General features: G+C 40.7%; 2 protein-coding genes across 2 annotated transcripts; one reads left to right on the top strand and one right to left on the bottom strand.

Moving 5' to 3' along the window:
• Positions 1-3,926: 3,926 nt before the first annotated feature.
• Positions 3,927-19,044, top strand: LOC311300168 (zinc-alpha-2-glycoprotein-like; the record flags this gene model as incomplete). Its single annotated transcript, XM_084424301.1, has 7 exons — positions 3,927-4,275; positions 14,038-14,274; positions 14,358-14,621; positions 14,937-15,215; positions 15,357-15,485; positions 18,428-18,499; positions 19,037-19,044. Exons 1-7 carry the CDS (start codon positions 4,185-4,187, stop codon positions 19,042-19,044), a joined length of 1,080 nt encoding a protein of 359 aa, XP_084280427.1. The 5' UTR covers positions 3,927-4,184.
• LOC311299348 (uncharacterized protein) lies at positions 5,569-12,639 on the bottom strand (the record flags this gene model as incomplete). The annotated part of the gene is made up of 4 exons (XM_084422865.1): positions 5,569-5,574; positions 5,912-6,064; positions 6,982-11,043; positions 11,719-12,639. The coding sequence occupies 4 exons, from the start codon at positions 12,637-12,639 to the stop codon at positions 5,569-5,571; spliced, it is 5,142 nt and encodes a 1,713-aa protein (XP_084278991.1).
• Positions 19,045-19,443: the final 399 nt, after the last annotated feature.

Below are 19,443 nucleotides of genomic sequence, written 5' to 3'. Positions count from 1 at the left end.
ACCAAACATGTACAATACTCGATGATAATCATTCACATTAAAGTATACATTTTCTTGGGTGTTTTACATGTGGTCTCAGCATGAGAGAGGGGGAGTGGGGAAGAGGGGGAGAGATGTAGATTAGGATGTTTCGGGGGTGAGACTTTGCCTCACAAATGGTGAGTTTAAATGCTAATTTCCAGGGAGGTCCTTTGTCCTCTCAGGGTCTGGTCGCTCTTCAATCAGACTTTCCGGCATTTCTTAATTTATCAATTCTTAGTTGTGTTTATGTATGTTGTGTTGTACTCTTGTTTTAGGCTAACTAGGCTATAACTCTTTACTCATATGGAAACTGTAATTCTAGTAAAACACTATAGCCTTTGAAAGGTCTTTAAGAGTCTGAAATAGATGTATAGCTCAACCAGGAAATAAAATACACACATCATAACTTATTCAGACAAATAACGCTGACTGCTTTATTTCCAAGATGATGCATACTTTGAATTTTAATACAATATAGTGCAATATAGTAACAGAGGATAGTAATAGTAGTAATGGTATAGGCTAATCGAATCAATTTTTGGCAACTAAACACAGATATATGTTCGTTTAATATTTCCTCCATAAAGAAATATATTTTTGTGTTTGGTCAGTTGATTTTGATGGCCATCGAAATCAGAGAGAGAGAGTCAGCCAATAATAAGACAGATCTCCGAGTCAGCTGTGCTTTTACATAGACATAATAAATACATGCGGAGTAAAATAAATGTTAAAATCTGCTCTAAACAGGATGTGGCAAGAGAAATGGGACAAGGAGACACGGTAGACATCTATATAATATTCAAAATAAAGTTGGGGTTGAGAGAAATAAATGGAAGCAGAAAGGAAGATTCTATAATATCTAGGATTCGATTAGGGCACACATCCCATAATTACTCACTGTTTATCATAGGAAAAGAGAATCTGAAAATCGTGTGCAACATGGCTTGCCAGAAACAGTGTATGTTGATTCATTGCACAGAATATAACAGAAAAATAATCAATTTTACAGAATCATTAAACGGATATTTCACAGCTGGAAAGATAAATGTTTATTTAAATTAAGTCATTTATGTAGTAGAAATGTGAAATTATTTTAGAAGTTGGTGCCATCTAGACCGAGAAAAGCCAGAAAATGTAATTTTGGCTCATGTGGATGAAAGACAACAACTCCCAGAATGCACTTGCTTCGCTGCCCTACGAGGCCACTCCCAAGCCACGCCTACAGGTTACAGAGGGCAGTGTCGGAAGAAATGATCAAAATTAAAAAGACGGCGTTTTATCGTGAGATCCCCCTATGGGCGAGTTGAAAACATGCGGAACAAGCTCCTAGTACGGATGGGCAAATGAAGCCTCATGAAGCACTGAGGCTTTTCCCTGATTGTTCCGGGAAAAGATTCGAAGCTTTCGGTGCCAAAAACAGCGCCATCTTGTGGCAGCTCAAATTTATAGCAGCCATAAACCTGAGTGCGCAGCGCCGTTGTTTTATGTATTAAGCACAAATAAAAGCCTGACAACGCTAAATGTTAATTTTTCTGATAATATAATTCACATATTAAAGTGTGGCAATAAATTAAATGTAACAATTACATTAATACTAATTATAAAAATACCTAAAGAATTGCCTGATGCAAGTGGTGGTCTAATTATTTTATGGTTTCTATGCTGTTTATAATAATGACAGAATATATGATCATGTAACATAGGCTATAGGCTTATTTGTAAAGAAAAAAAAAGAAAAAAAAAAGTAAATGGACTTAAACTTCCAAAAACCTGTAGAGTAGTGGTCTGGGTTCAAACATTTCGACACGCAAAGTGAAGCATTCACGTGACTGGAAAGAAAGTGAGGCTTCGTTTTTCGTTGATCACGTGTTTCTCTGAAAACAATATGGAGCTTCATGAGAAATTTCGCTGCGAACTCAATACACGCTTTGAAGCTTCAGTGTCAAATGTAACATCACATTTGCTTCTACTACTGGCTGTAGTCTCTCGCCTCTGGACAACAAAGCCTCCATGATGCTAAATGAAGATTTTTGTGTCATCTGAGTTTTTTTTCCAGACACACAATACAGAAATCTCTCGTCTCAGGGGGAAATGAGGGAGGGAAGCACGGTCACTCGAGAATACTACCGGGTTTTCTACTGATATAAAGCTGAATGCTAATCGGTGAAGTATCCCTTTAAGTTACATAGGAATGAATAAGTTATCAGTAATAAGCGTATTTCATAATGCACAGAAAGAGACAAGGTATTCATAACAAACAAGTATTCATTACTTCGATGAACTCATTGTTTCTGCATTAAATTAGTGTTTAAATTAATACCTTTTTCACTAACTGGGATTTTGTATATTTCTGAAATACATAACTTAGACAGTTACCTCTGATAACAGATGCTCTACTGAGGTATCTAAGGGGAACAGGATTGAACAGAATATAATACAGTGCATCTTCCTTTTTTACTTTACTCTCTGTCAATGCTTCACACAGCTTTTTTTATTTTTATTTTTATTTTTTTAACTCCCAAATAGGTGATGTTTTCTCTTACAGGGATGTTACAAATTGAGCAGCTGCTAACCAGAAGGTTGTTTAGTTTCAAACACGAGGAGTGAAATGTTGCAATTCACCCCATAGTCTGGGTTAGTTGTAACATACCCTGGGGTGAGATGTAACATTATGAAATAAGGATTTTGACAAAAAAAAAAAAAAAGGATTTTGAAAGCTTTTTATTCAACACTGACTTTTCAATATAACTGATGTGTGTGTGTGTGTGTGTGTGTGTGTGCGCGTGTGTGTGTGTGTGTGTGTGTGTGTGTGTGTGTGTGTGTGTGTGTTAGGGTTAGGTTGTAACGTTTCATTGTTGTTACATTGTTGTTACGTTTCATTGTTGTTACATTGTTGTTACAACTAACCCAGTATGAACCAGCTCACCTTAGCTAACAGGCAAAACATTAGCACTAACAACTTGCATGAAAAATATCTATACAGACACACAATAAACATAATTTAAATTTGATGAGTTTAACTATAAAGCAGAAATTCCCATAACAAAAATAAACAAAGTAAAAAAAAAAAGTTACTTTCATACCTCAAAATTGATTTTCCACTAACATCTGCTGTGTTTGCCACAGGGCTCTACTTTATTACATGTGGAGTAAGGACTGAACTGAGCATGTGCGAAGTGTATCAGGGGATTTGTAACTAGTTCCTGATTGGACAGATTGGAATTGTTATAATGATCCCCGGTCTCCCCCTACTTGAGAGACATCCTTTAAAAACAAGGCGGTGTCGTCAGCTAATTGACTTATCAGTTCAGTATCAATAATGGTGATTCATTTTAAAGGGCTTTCTCTAATATGTATGTTAAGAAGCTGTGTAGCTATCAGGAACAAATAAGGAGATATTGGGCATAATGCCCAGAGCTAATGCCATTAGTGTAAAAAAAATGTGATAGATCTACAAAAAGACTCACCAAATCCTATCTTGTCAAGTCAAGTCAAGTTTATTTATATTTATATTTATTTATCATTAGAGATCTAAAATATCCCAAACCAAACGTATATTAATAAAGATGTGCCTTTTTTGTAAGAAACCAGATTGACATTCATCAATCAGACTGTTTAAAACACATTTCAGTCTTTTTGATAAAACCAAAGCAATTATTTTATAGTAATTATTTAGCAACGTAATTGGACGCAGCTACCAATTAAAAGGAGATCTTTATTTGGTTTTGAAATAAGGGTGATAAGTCCTTGACAGGGTTGGAGGAAGCAAAGCTTTTTCAAGGCTCTCCGTAAAATCTTCAAACGAAAAAAAAAAAAAAGCTATGGTATGCTTCACACACCTGTCCAGTTGATGATGGTAAATGCACCTTTTAGCTGGCTTACCAACAGCTATAAAAGACCTAAAGAAGAAGAAGAAGAAGAAGAAGAGAAGTTGTGTTTGCATGTCGACACGTGCAGCCCCGCCCCCCCGCCTCAGGCGTCCAAATTCCACAGTCGAAACATTTTTTTTTTAACGAGCCATCCTGCAGACTGTGCCAGTTCAGCTCAATTGTCCGGCTGTAGCCTAAGCTGCCGGGATGATTTTTTTTCTGAACTCCTACTTTTCACCTAACCAGTACGACACCAGTACAACAAGTCCGCGGTCTGATGTATAACTGGCAAAAATGGTTCACACATTCTCGTTTAAAACGTTTTGCATACAAGTACAAATAGTTTGGCTTATTTCTCACTCTTGTCTAAGTGTTGCGCATCAAGGTAAGAACAGAGTTAATTTATTTTACGTCTGATCGGCAACAGAGAAACGCGCAGTTAGTAAATGTCTTCAAACTTGCATCTAGGGTTTAGTATTTAAAATTTTGTGGATATTTTATGAAGGTAAAAGAGTAGTAAAACTCAATAGCATGTAGGTGTGAATTTGAGAACTTGTACAATAGATATTCGTACTTGTACGCTAAAATTTACACTCACAGCTTCATTGTGAAAACCTGTAAAATAAAAATCTGAAGTTGAATGTTGAGATTTGCACTCGCAGACAATAGTCACAAACCTGTATTCTGAATTTGAAGCTGCAGACAAGTAGTTACAAATGTGTAAAAAGTTGTTCACAGGAATAAAATGACATGCGCCAACTTGTAGTACATATTTGCACTTATTCTTACATTCATGCTCACTGTACAACTAAACTTAGGCACTTGCAGCCTCTCAAATCTGCCACTGTAATTTCATATTTCATGCCTTTTGCAACTATTTTCATGATATATTATATGCAAAACTAACTTGTGCACTTGCAAACTGAGTGGCAGCGAGAGAGAAAAGCAGGGGAGGTGGGAGGGTGCAAAGGAGTAATTTCATTGGTTGGTGCCTGGCCAATGAAATGGGACTTTTGTACGTGATGATGATAAAACCTGCATCCTCGGGGATGTTCTGAAACGCTAACGTGGATTAATGCATTATCTCCGAGTTCTCCCTTATCGTAAAATCTCTTAAACTCATTGATAACAATAAGAACAACAAGTTTCTTAAGAATTATGATCATATTTTTCTTACTGGTTGAGGTGTCATTATTATTTCTCTGTATTTTTTTTTTCTCTTTCTCTTTCCTTTTCATTTTATGTTAATGTATTCAATGCAGTGCTGTTTATTTTCTTGCAATAAAAAAATTCTTGGCCTGACATCTACACCTACCCGATCGTAGAAACTGAGTCGTATAAACCGGCTGGTTGGCGCAGTGCCTAAAGTCATACTCAGAGAAAGATGCCTCGGTGTGGGGAACGCCCAAGAAGTTCCCAGGCATTAGTGATGTTACATATGATATTGAAACTTCAAAGTGTCCGTTGAGTACGCCGCACAATTTTCCTTGAAGCTAAACGTGCCAGAGCGCGTATTAAGTTGCGCCATCGCTAGCCTCGACTGACATGTAGGGGAGACGGGATGGTTGTAACATGGAGAGAGTTGTAACACTATCAATTCCACCAATTAGGGATAAGATATGAGTCATGTGATCACTTCAGTATTTTCCTGATCCTCCCCGATCCAGCATGGTGATTGTCAAGGCTGGATACAGGCACATGCAGAATATGTAGAGAAAAAAAACTGATTTTGATGTCAAAAAGTAAACATTTTGACCAATACTATATTTTGTTTAGTATCTGTACTATTGCAGATAAAGGTGTATGACTTGTATTAGATTAAATAGTAGTTTCTTAGGCAACATGTGATGCATTTCCCCCCTGCTAATTTCAAACCACTATGCTAATACAGCTAGCTAAACATTGGTTGTAACACTTATTTAAAAAGTGTGACAACCATCCTCTTACTAAGAATATAACTAAGAATTTTCTTGATTTGAATGTTTTTAAAGAATAACTAGGGCATGGAAAGAAAGACTGACAGTCTTCTGCCCTCGGTTGAGTGTGTGTCTACTCAGCCTATGCAGCGAGCTAAACATGCAGTAAAGAAGGTGGTTCCAGGAACGACAAGACACAGTTTCCCTCTTAAGTGTCTTTACTGAAGACCTCTCTCTTTTCTGACCTTTTTTGTAAAACTGTGAACATACAAACAAATTGTATTTAAAATACATTATTTAACAAACAAAATGCATAGATGCAAATTTTAATACTGCAAGTGACGAGAATTCAAAATAAGAATCACAAAATTACAGTTTACAAATAATTCAGGTTGTATCGTATGCCACCATGTGGTAGCAGAATATACTGCAGCTAATTACAGTTTCAGAGCACACGTTTATAGGCAATGCAAAACTGTTCAACATATCTGTGATCCCAACATTTTTTACTGATAACTGTAGAATAAAGCTGTAGATTTATTTATCTTCTCACTATTCTGTAAAAGTATAACAGCTCTTACTCTTTAATTAACAAACTCAACAAGCCTTGGTTCAAAGCTACACTGAAACCCAAAACCTCTGATTTTACATTTATAACCTGTATGTACAACCTGACGATCTGGATAGTGAGAAAAAAGTGCTAACATAGGCTTATATATGATATTGTGCATCCACATACACCCACATGGGAAGCTAGCAACATTAATTAGACTTAGATCACAAACAACTTTTGTTAGTAAGAACTAAAATAACCTCTTAAAGAATGAGAACAATATCGACAACTAATTACTTACAGATTATGGCATATCAACACCTCTGGACATTCTCACCGTGCGCGACAAACTTTTTTGCCTGCCCCCTCAACACTGAGCGCCGTCTCGTGCACGCAATGTAAAACAGAAGAAGAACCCCAAAACTCTAAAAGAGATACTGACCCCTAGTGGGAAAATAAAGAAATGCACTAGATAATTAATGCAATACTATTGAAACATAGAGGGACAGAACACTCCCCGCCTGACATCTGTAGAATGTCATCCATAACTAGCATAGCAAAGTACCCGATTCTAAGCACTGTCCTTAGACACCAATAATACAACCTCACTTATAGGTCTTACGTAGCATCGGAGTTCACCCTTGCGGAAAATCTTAACCTCTATTTTCCTGACAAGTCCATCCTCGCTTGGGAAGATTTTGGTTATGAGTCCAAGTGGCCAGTTGTTCCTATGTTCAAGTGCCTCCTTTAGCAGAACAACATCTCCTGTTTGTAGATTTGGCTTTACAGTTTTCCATTTTCGGCGGTTCTGAAGTCCTGAGATATATTCCCTTTGCCATCGGCTCCAGAAAACATCGGCAAGGTATTGTACGCGTCTCCATTGTGCTTTGAAAAGATCCCTGCTTTCAAACTGACCTGGAGGGACTGGTGGGGTTGCCACCTTTTGTGTAAGTAGCATGGCAGGGGTAAGAATGGCTGGGTTTTCTGGATCTGTGGAAACTGCTGTGAGCGGACGTGCATTCACTATAGCAGTGACTTCAGCCATTAATGTCACTAAAATCTCATGAGTAAGTTTTGCATTTTTATGTTCCAGGAGCATTGCATCGAGGATTTTGCGTGTGACCCCAATCATGCGCTCCCAGGAGCCACCCATATGCGATGCATGTGGGGGGTTAAAATGCCATTTGCAGCCTGAGACTTTGAGAAAGCTGTGAAGTTTGTCATTGTGACAGCCCTGTTTGTCTATTTGGAGTTCTTTGCAGGCGCTCACAAAATTCGTCCCACAATCGGATCTAAGAAGTTTGACTGCACCCCTGATGGCAAAGAAACGACGCAGGGCATTGATGAATGATGATGTGTCCATTGATTCTATTGTTTCAATATGAATGGCGCGTGTGCTCATACAGGTAAATATGACTGCCCATCGCTTAGCATCCGACTGCCCCCCACGTGTTTTTCTGACCATGACAGGCCAGGGGCCAAACACATCGAGGCCTACATGCGTGAACGGAGGGTCCGTGGACAACCTGTCCTCTGGTAGCTCAGCCATGATCTGTTCCTGTTGTCTACCCCTTAGTTTACGGCATGTGACGCAGTTGAATATCACTCTGCTTATAGCTCTTTTGCCTCCCACAATCCAAAAACCTGCAGACCTGACTGCTCCTTCAGTAAAATGTCTACCCTGATGACATACTTTCTCGTGGAAGTGTTTTATAATGAGCTGGGCAAGGTGGTGCTTTCCAGGGATGATTATGGGATTTGTTTCGTCCGATGTTAACTGTGCACGTTTTAGTCTCCCACCCACTCTGAGGATCCCATTATCGTCGACCATAGGGCTTAACTTGCTAAGTGGGCTTGAGTTTTTTAGAGGGAGACCTTTTTCAAGTTGTCTTATGTCCTCTGCATAAACTTCTCTTTGAACAGTGTGAATGATAGTGCTCTTTGCTAGGTCGAGCTGTTTTTCAGTTAAATGTTCATTACAGCTGTGCCAGCCATGACAGGAGCTCTCTATGTTCGGCTTGAATGACTGGGCAATGTGTTGGAGTTTGGATAAAGCTTTAAGTAGTACATTCCAATTTGAAAACCTTTCAAATCTGACACTACTAAGTCTATCCTCTGAGAGAGTGGTGGCACAAGTAGTGACCTCAGGTCGCAGTTCCTTGTCAGTCTCTGGGTCTACAAGATCAAACAACTCTGCCTGTGCTTGACTTTCTCCTGAACTGGAAAGGAAAGCGGGTCCACTGATCCATGTGGAGTTAGAGAGCTGCTCAGCGGGTAGTGCTCGTGTGGCATGATCAGCAGGATTTAGATGAGTTGGCACGTAATGCCATTGGTGAGCTTGTGTGAAGCGCCTGATACGTTCCACTCGGTTATGCACATAAACATGAAAGCGTCTCTTTTTGTTAAAGATGTAACCGAGCACTACCTTGGAGTCTGTGTAGAAGTTCACCTGTTCGACAGCGATGTCTAGCTCCTCCAGGACTAACTCGGCCACCTCCACAGCCAGGACTGCTGCGCACAGTTCAAGCCTAGGTATGGTGATGTCTGGTTTTGGGGAAAGCCGAGCTTTGCCGAGAAGGAAACCCACTTCACTGTGACCATCTCTATCTGTGAGTTTGAGGTAAGCAACAGCGCCCACTGCCTTAGTGGAGGCATCACAAAAAACATGGATCTCTTTAGTTAGAGCTGCAGATAGTGGTATTGAGGTGTACATTCTGGGGATTTCAAGTTGTTGAAGATATTTGAGGGAGTCTTTCCATTGTCGCCACTGTTCTAATTTGTCTTTAGGCAGTTCGGTGTCCCATTCGCAAATGTCAGTGGAAATGTCTCTCAGTATGGTTCTGCCTTCTACAATGACTGGGACAGCAAAGCCAAGCGGGTCGTACACACTATTAATGACTGACAGCACTCCCCGTTTAGTGAAGGGCTTTTCATTGACTGTTACCTGAAATTTGAACAGGTCTGTGGACAGATCCCAGCCCAAGCCTAAGCTGCGCTGCATGGGTGGGTTAGTCTGCCCGAGGTCAAGGCCCTGCATGTCCGTTGCAAGGTCCTCACTTGGAAAGGCACTTGTGATGATAGGACAGTTGGACGAGATTTTGTGCAGGCGTATATTACACTGAGCCAGCATCTTCTGAGCTCTACAGAGAATGTCAATGGCCTCATCGGCAGAAGAGAATGATTTCAGTCCATCATCTACATAGAAGTGACGCTCAATAAACTCTCTCGCATCACTGCCATATTCCCTTTCTCCCTCCATCGCTGACCGTTTCAGTCCATAGATAGCCACTGAAGGGGAGGGGCAGTTCCCAAATACATGTACCCTCATCCTGAATTCCTGCACTTGTCCATCCAGATCATGGTTTTTGAACCACAAGAAGCGAAGGTAGTTGCGGTGGTCTTCTCTGACTAGAAAGTTGTGGAACATTTGTTCCACATCTGCCATGACTGCGTATGGGTCAGACCTGAAACGCATCAAAACTCCCACAAGAGTGTTATTGAGATCTGGCCCTTTTAGTAGCACGTCATTGAGAGAAACATTACTGCATTGAGCACTCGAATCGAAGACCACCCTAATTTTCCCTGGCTTTTGATGGTGGTAAACTCCAAAGCTAGGGAGATACCAGCATTCTTGGTCTGGAGTAAGATCTGGAGCTGGTTCGGCGTGGCCCTTACTGAAGATTTTATCCAAAAATTCAACATAATGCTCCCTCATTTCAGGTTTCCTTTTCAACGTTTTGCGGAGCGACATTAAACGACTGAGGGCCTGGTCCCTGTTGTTGGGCAAACGCTGCCTGGGGGTGCGGAATGGGAGAGGAGCTACCCAATTATTCGCATCATCTTTTGCAAAGTCTTTGTGCATAATGTCCAAGAATAAAGCATCTTCTGCTGAAAGTGCCACTTTGTCATCATCTGCTGTTTGATGGAAAATGTGTCTGCCCAATTCCACTTGTGTCTTAAGTGTATGACAGCTTTCTGTGTATTTGTCTTTGATATATATTTTGTTTTCACAGGGGCTGAGGAAAGTAGGGCGGCCGTTGCTAAGAATGTTTGTCTTACAAGCGTTCACTGTGGGTTTGTGGGCACCTGAGAGGCAGACCTCACCTATAACTACCCATCCCAAATCAAGGCGTTGAGCATAAGGCGCACTGTTTGGACCATTCACCTGAGTGCGGACCTTGTGAGCTTGAATGATGTCCCTGCCCAGGAGGAGAAGAATTTCTGCTGATGGGTCCAGAGGAGGAATCTGCGAAGCAATTGCCTGTAGATGAGGGTGAGCCGTCGCCGCCTCAGAGGTTGGAATCTCGTCCCTGTTATCTGGAATCTGATCACATTCTGTTAGTATGGGCAGCAGCATGGACACTTTTCCATTTACATCCTCAATCACAAAGTCACTTGCTCTGCGACCACCAGTCTCTGATAAACCAGCACATGTTTTCATGGTGTATGGTAGTATGGTACCCTTTACATTGAACATGTCAAAGAAGGCAGACCTGGCTAAGGATGAATTGCTTTGATCATCTAACATGGCGTACATTCTCCTTTTCTTTCCAGGGGATGTGCGGGGGTAAACGTTGACTAAGCAAATCTTAGCGCAGGATTTACCTTTGAGGCCTTGGCCACACACTTCTGTACAACTGGTTGTAGTTACAGAGCTTGGGGAATCGGACTCCCCGCCGTGGCTCTGAGGCAGATGGATAGAGTCTTTAGGTGTCCACGGAGGTGGACCAGCATGCATGGCGGACACGTGCACATCACTATTACATTCTGAGCATTGGATAATGGCTCTACAGTCCTTAGCTCTGTGACTTGTGGAGGAACAACATTTATAACAAATAGAGTGTTCTTTGAGAATACCTTTTCTTTCGTCCAGTGTTTTTGACCTGAATCCCCTGCATTTTGCAAGTGAATGGGGCTTGTGGTGAATAGGACATTGCTTGTCTGGATTGAGAACGGATGTTTGAGCTGTGCTGTTTGTTTGACTGATATCTGTTTTATTCACTGCAACAGGAACTCTGTATCTGGCTGGTTTTACCACTGTCTTGTCAACTCTTGGAGCTACTATGTTTGAACTTTGTAACATAAAGCTAGGGTCTGTTTTCATTTCGGCATAGTCATTTACAAACTGAACAAAATATGAAAAAGGTGGGTAAACTGCACCATTTTCCTTTTTGTATTTTGTCCCTTGTTTCACCCATGACTCCTGGAGTCCGAAAGGGAGCTTTTCCACTATAGGGTTTATCCCCCTTGGGGTGTCAAGAAAGCTAAGGCCTGGCAGATAACCTTCACTTTGTGCATACTCTAACTCTAATAGAAGATCTGCAAGCTCTTGCAGCAGTTGAGTATCTTTATTGGATACCTTTGGAAAAGTCTGTAAGCGTTGGAAGAGTGATGCTTCGACAACCTCGGGAGAGCCATAACTCTTATCTAGCCGTTGCCACAAACGTTGGAGGCCTGCTTGTGTGTTGTTGACATGGACCGCCCTGATCCTCAGAGCGTGTTGAAGTGACTCCCCGCTGAGCCACTTGGTAAGAAGGTCAAGCTCCTCGCTAGGCTTGAGGTTGAGGCCTCCTATGGCGTTGAAGAAGATGGACTTCCAGGACAGGTAGGACTCGGGACGGTTGTCGAAAACCTTGAATCCCGCTGTCAGCATATCACGGCGTGCTAGATAGGCTGCTAGATCCGACAGTTCAGTCCGTGGAGTCGCTGAGGGTCTATGCTGGGGTGAAAAGTCAATTTTCATGTGTGTAGGAGGGGACGTCAGCCGTTCCCTGTCTACAAAATCAATGATATGTTCACCTGGAGAGGAAGCGACTGGTGTTTGGCTCGGTTGTAGATGGCAAGAGTCGTTATGACCGACCAGTTGTCCTGTGTCAGGCTTCTCTTCTTTCACTTGCAAACTGGAATTGGCGAAGTGAGCATTTACATAATCTTGAGCACGTCTGATGGAAGGAGGCGTCTTTGGGGAGATGCCTTGCTCAATGAGGTCGATGGGGTGGTGCTCCTCGTCAGCTGCCGCTTCCAGGACATGAGCTGCAGCAAGCGCTGCTTCAGCCTCACCCTCCTTCTTCAGAGCGTTAAGCGTTGCCTCAATGCGAGCCTTCTCAACCTCCATGTCGATCTGGCGTTTGGCGTACTGTGCTCTGGTGCGGGCGGCTTCTGCTTCTGCTCGGGCTTGTGCTGCAGCTTGGCTGGTGGACGAACGGCGTGAAGAACGCGAGAAGCACTCCGACCGGGCCACCATCTGTGATAAAGGCGGTGTAGCTTCAGGCTGAGACATCTTGGGTGCTTGATAGGTAGATAATCTTTTTACTCTTCTGCCCTCGGTTGAGTGTGTGTCTACTCAGCCTATGCAGCGAGCTAAACATGCAGTAAAGAAGGTGGTTCCAGGAACGACAAGACACAGTTTCCCTCTTAAGTGTCTTTACTGAAGACCTCTCTCTTTTCTGACCTTTTTTGTAAAACTGTGAACATACAAACAAATTGTATTTAAAATACATTATTTAACAAACAAAATGCATAGATGCAAATTTTAATACTGCAAGTGACGAGAATTCAAAATAAGAATCACAAAATTACAGTTTACAAATAATTCAGGTTGTATCGTATGCCACCATGTGGTAGCAGAATATACTGCAGCTAATTACAGTTTCAGAGCACACGTTTATAGGCAATGCAAAACTGTTCAACATATCTGTGATCCCAACATTTTTTACTGATAACTGTAGAATAAAGCTGTAGATTTATTTATCTTCTCACTATTCTGTAAAATTATAACAGCTCTTACTCTTTAATTAACAAACTCAACAAGCCTTGGTTCAAAGCTACACTGAAACCCAAAACCTCTGATTTTACATTTATAACCTGTATGTACAACCTGACGATCTGGATAGTGAGAAAAAAGTGCTAACATAGGCTTATATATGATATTGTGCATCCACATACACCCACATGGGAAGCTAGCAACATTAATTAGACTTAGATCACAAACAACTTTTGTTAGTAAGAACTAAAATAACCTCTTAAAGAATGAGAACAATATCGACAACTAATTACTTACAGATTATGGCATATCAACACCTCTGGACATTCTCACCGTGCGCGACAAACTTTTTTGCCTGCCCCCTCAACACTGAGCGCCGTCTCGTGCACGCAATGTAAAACAGAAGAAGAACCCCAAAACTCTAAAAGAGATACTGACCCCTAGTGGGAAAATAAAGAAATGCACTAGATAATTAATGCAATACTATTGAAACATAGAGGGACAGAACAGACAGAGGTGTCTCTGCCAATATAAAGGGGTTTGCATGGAACAATTTAACGACTCAAAGCCAAAGAAGGTTTTGGTGAAATACGCCTATGCAGTTTCTGGGCCCATCAAGCCTCATTACCAGCATCATTCATCTGTCAGAACTGTGACTCTGATTAACAATATACATACAGACACACACATTGACATGTTAGTTTTTGTTAGACTTAAAGATGTACAAAGATGATTGGATGATTGGATGGTGGTGGTTTGCTGTTGGTGGATTTCATGTGAGTGACAGATTGCCCCGCCCTCGTGTCGATGTTAAATTCATGGTGACTTTAAACCATCTGATCACTAGTGTAATGTGTTCCTTGACTGGATTACATGAAGTGCTTATGTGTTGTTTGTGTTTCATATGTTCCTCAGAGAAACACTTCCTCCACTACAAGTTTACAGTCCTGACCAAATCAGACTCATTCCCAGAGTTCAGTGCTGTGTGTGTTTATGATGACAGACGGATCAAACACTTCAGTAATGAAGAACGAGTCTGGATTCTGACTGATAAAGACTGGACTGAAGCTCCTGAAGATCCTCCTGAGTCTAGAGACTGGTTCATACATCAGATCAGGACTCTGTCAAACTGCACAGACTCACAGTGTTCTGGTGAGATTCATGCTTTACTCTTATTAATTATCAGACATTATATTTACTGTGAGTTTCTCATGAGTGTTGTTCTGTGATTGTAGATCATGTTCTTCAGAGAATAATTGGCTGTGAACTGGAGAAACTTCCTGATGGATCAGTGAATCTGACTGTCTTTGATGAATATGGATTTGATGGAGAAGATCTTATATCCTTTAACTATGACACTATGCAATGGATTGATAAAAACCCCAAAGCCAAAGAAACCAAAGACAAATGGGATCGTCACACTGGACACAACCAATACCTCAAACATTACCTCAAGACCTGCACTGACTGGATCTCCACATTTAACAACACAAATAAGAGTAAGTTCTGATCAGTTTATTTATCTCCTGTATGTGTGTGTGTGTGTGTGTGTGTGTGTGTGTGTGTGTGTGCGTGCGTTCGTGTGTGACATTTTGAAACACTATTAATTCAGTCTAAAATATAAATATATATAGAATATTTGAAGGCTCTGTTCATATACAAAGGTTTTCTCTCTACTTATTTAATTGTGATCATTTACTCACAAAAAAAATATTTTTAATGAATATGAAGAATATACTGTATATTTTTTACACGCAGAACTAAAATCTTTGTAAATGCTTGTTTGTTAATTGTGTTGTCATTGTCTGCTCCAGGTTCTCCAGATGTTCATTTCTCCGCAAGTAAATCTCCAGATGATGAAAGTAAACTGGTTCTGACCTGTCTGGCCACAGGTTTCTACCCCAGAGATGTTCAGATGAACATTAGATTGAACAGAATTAATCTTGAGGATCAAACATCTTCTGGAATCAGATCAAATGCTGATGAAACCTTTCAGATGAGAATCAGTGTGAAGATCGACAGAAACCATGAAGGATCTTACGACTGTCTGGTCACTCACAGCAGTCTGACTGAACCAGTAACTGTAAACTGGGGTAAATATACATTTTAGTGCCTTATACAAATAGAACATCATGATGATGCTGAAATAGAAAGATTCTTGTAGACAACCTTGACTCACAGTTCATAATGTCAATTTGTTTTAGCAGATTTTCTTTTTTTTCTTCATTCTGCAGATGAAACCTGTGTTGACTGTGAAACAGAAACTCCATGGATTGTTAAAGCAGCAGCAGCAGTAGTTCCAGCTCTAGCTCTCACTGTGATTGTGATTTGTCACTGCATCTATAAAAGGAGAATGTCAAATGGTGAGTGTAACGTGCTTAAAGATGTTAAAATGGGATGATAACGCAACATTTATGTGAGATGTAATTTTTATCATGTATGAGGTGGCAGAAAATAAACCGAGTTCTTCAGTGTATTGTCAACACCAGCATATTGGTCACACTTGTGACATCGAGCGTCCTGACGTCACAAGTATGATGGACAGCCAGATGATCCAATGATCGCAACCTAACAAAAGAGTTTACAAATATAAAAGAGAGAAGGAACAAAATACACGTGGAACGTAACAGTCAGTTATAAATATTCAACACTGTTGCTTTAAAGCCACACTATGTAAGATTTTTGGATCAAAAAATACAAAAACCACTTGAACAGTGTATGTTGTTGACTTGTGTACTTGCATTACTCCAAATGTTTCTAAGAATGTTTAAATCGAGAGAAATAAGCAGTTTTAACCAGGACATGGACCGTATGTCGCCTATCAATGACATCATACCCGCGTTACCCTCGATTTCCGGTTATTTTGTAGAAACTATGGAAACACCAAAGACGCTTTAATATAACATGTGTTTTATTAGACAGATGAGAAGCTGTCTGGATACATTCATCTACAGAAAATGTTTACTTGATTTATCACGAGTACCATGCTTTACCATGTCTAATATTGATCCATCTCACTGCAGTGTGTAATAAGCGTCTCATATACAGTAGTAACGCACAGAGTAGCATTGTAACAACTTTCATCACACTCAAATGTATCTAATATGATTAAACAGCGCTGTGTTACTCCACACACACGTCCGGAAGAAGCAGAAGCGGTATTATAAAAGCTCCACTGAACTCGAGGCGTGTCGCATTCGTCTCTCATTAGCAATCGCTCCAGCGGCTCGTTCCGCTCCAACGGCATTCGTAACATTCATAAATCTTTGAATACATTACCGAAAAAAGAAAAGAAAAAAAAGGAAAGAACAGCTAAATAAGCTAACTTCCTTGCTAACATAAACAGGAGAAAAAGTCCAGCTCAAAAATAAATGGCACCCTCCTCTCTACTAACCACACAAATAAAGAAATAAATGATTAACTAGCAAACTTCAAATAAACCAAAAGCAAAACAGATTAATTAAACCATACAATGAATGATCATAGAAGTTAACACTCACTTCTGCCTTTAAGTCTCAATCATAGTGTAATCAGAGAGACATAAGAGAGAAACTCTACTTCAATAAGTTTAACACAAGTGAGGATAAAATACACAAGACCACCAACTACTTGTTTCAACACAACATCAGTGTGGGGTTTAAGATGAGATCAGAGCTGTTGCACACAGTCAAGCCAACACAAACACCAACACAGCTCTGGGACACGTTCAAGCTCAACCCGGTGCAACGGGGTTTGAGATGTGTTTTCTCTTGTTTGTTGGGTGTGTATAAAACTGAAATATAAACCACACGGTGTTAAAGACACAGCTCGCACAATGGGTCCAAGTAAAGTCATGTATGTGTGTCCGCTGTAGCTCAGTATACGCAACAAAGATATTCAAAGACATGTTTGTCTTAAGAGTGATCAGCAATAATGATAAACCTAATACTCACAATATAAATAATAAGGTCATATAGATCATAACACAGTCTCGGAGTAAGAAGTGGATTATCCTTCACCTGAAATGTTTGTCTTTTGATCCTGAAATGCGAGGCAAATGTTGGATCACAATAATTAGGAACCACAGTTTCCACAAATCCCTTCACTCGATTGGGATTTTCTCTTTTATTCTGGACGGCAGGGCAGTGACTGACACATCGAGCGTATTCTGCAGTATTAAACATATTTATACCGATTTCATCAGGCTCTGACAACTCTTCAAAAAAGAACACAGAGCATGTCCTTCCCAGCTGCCGCAGTATCAACTCTTGCTTCATCAGAACAGGGTGTTCAACGCACCACCGTTTCCGTTGAAAAAACGTATGCAGCCCAGATGATGATGCAGTTTAAATACTCTCCTTCCCCCCCTATCATCCAATCACAGCAAGGCATTGATTATTGGCATCAGGTGGGAACTATTTCTCCTATGAAGAGAGAGAGAGAATAGAGCACAGCTTTTGCACAAACAAACCCTTACGGCGCTGATCCACTTGTCCGACACGACTGTCGCGTGGTGTCGCGACGCCTCCCCACATTTGTACGTTGATGGGCGTTTACCGCTATGGCCGTGGTTTTGACCGAGCGGGAAATGTAGCGTATTAGAACAGAGGACCTGCGAGAGACTTCCCCCCCGTCTCCATATGCTCTACTTCTATTGGATAGACGCGTCGCATCTAACGGAATTCATTTGCATAAAGATGGGCATCGGCCAGCTTTTTGATGCGCAGAATTTTTTCAAATGAAGCGCCGCCTTCCCGGAATGCTTTGTGGGCGAGACAAAGTCACTTGACGTCACCCATAGGAATATAGTGGAGCGCGGCGCGACAGAGGTGTCGCACGGACAAGTGGATCAGCGCCGTTACCCTGGATTTCCACCAACTGCGGAACGGCTGCGGATCTCCACTGCGTGTCGGCTCCGTGCTGTGCCGTCCTTCAATACCCACCAGGTCCGGATTTGTTGCGGAACGGCTGCGGCCATGACTGACATACGCAAATTCACGTATGATCGCGCGATATAAGTGCTGAATTGCTGTGGAGCTCTCCGGCACATTGACTTTAATGGAAACCTATTGACTCCGCCGCTGTTCCGGAGCGGATCCGCAGCCGTTCCGCAGTTGGTGGAAATTAGGGGTTACGGCTCTGGACGTAACACCGTCATCAAGCTACGCCTTTGTTTTGAATAAATGACCTCTAGTGGCCAAAAATGACATAGTGTGCTTTTAAATGTCTTATCTTTCTTATATTGTTGTAAATGTGTTAAAAGACAATGAATGAGCAGTTTATCCTCAAGCTCAAGTTTGTGTATAATCTGATTTATCTTTTCCAGGTCAGACAGCAGTAACAGGAGAGAATACTAATGTGCCAGAAACACAGAGTAATGATCATCTTCTCCACACAGGTATCTACATCACAATCACATTTACTGTCTGTGTTTGTGCAGAGAATCATAATTCAGGCCAAAGAATCAAACAGAAAACCTACAGTCGATGTGTGATTGGGTACATTTTATAAAGTGTGATTTCTAGACCTGGAGAAATCATGGAAATTAAAATTATAATTTTGATATTTATTTGTATTTGTATTTGATTTTTATTTGTATATATTCCTTTAAATTAAAAAGTGCTTCAAATATTGTTTCAAAAAGATGGAGAACTGCTGTTTTATTGGCTCTAATTAGAAATTAAATGTTTCTGATTTTATTTTATTCTGAAGAGAAACTTCTTTCTTTCTTTCTTTCTTTCTTTCTTTACTATCTAGTTGTTTCTAATGTCTGTTTATGGGTCGCCTCTAATTTAATAAGAACAATTAATCATACCAGAAAAATGATGCTTCAAACTTTTCACATTTGACAGTTTCTTGAAACATTTCAAAGGATCAAGAACACTTAATATTTGTAATATGTGTAACAATATTGTCTCTGTTGTTGTTGTTTCAGGCAGATGAAGACTGGGGATACAGTGAAACATCAGAGGATTTAAATGATCCAGGACACACTGACTGTAACATTACACACTGAAGTTTACCGAAGTATTTTGACCAGACATTTCTGTATTGTGTGTCTGGAAAAAAACCTCAGATGACGCAAAAAACGTCATTTATCGTCATCAGAGGCTTTTTTGTCCAAAGGCGAGAGACTACAGCCAGTAGGAGGAGCTCGTTCCGCATGTTTTCAACCCGTCCTCGTCCCAATTCACATACTATCCGTCCTAAATGGTGTTCGAAAATAGAATTAGTACGTCCCAAATCATAGTAGGCCTATGTTTAAATGAGTGTTCCAAAGATATCCGGATGATCTACTATTTCCGGTCAGAATCCGAAGTGCAGATCGATGCGCACTCTAAC

This window comes from Rutilus rutilus, assembly GCF_951802725.1.
Source record: "Rutilus rutilus genome assembly, chromosome: 11".
NCBI lineage: Eukaryota > Metazoa > Chordata > Actinopteri > Cypriniformes > Leuciscidae > Rutilus > Rutilus rutilus.
The sequence above is the reverse complement of the archived record's forward strand: the minus strand, read 5'-3'. Positions and strand labels throughout refer to the sequence as shown.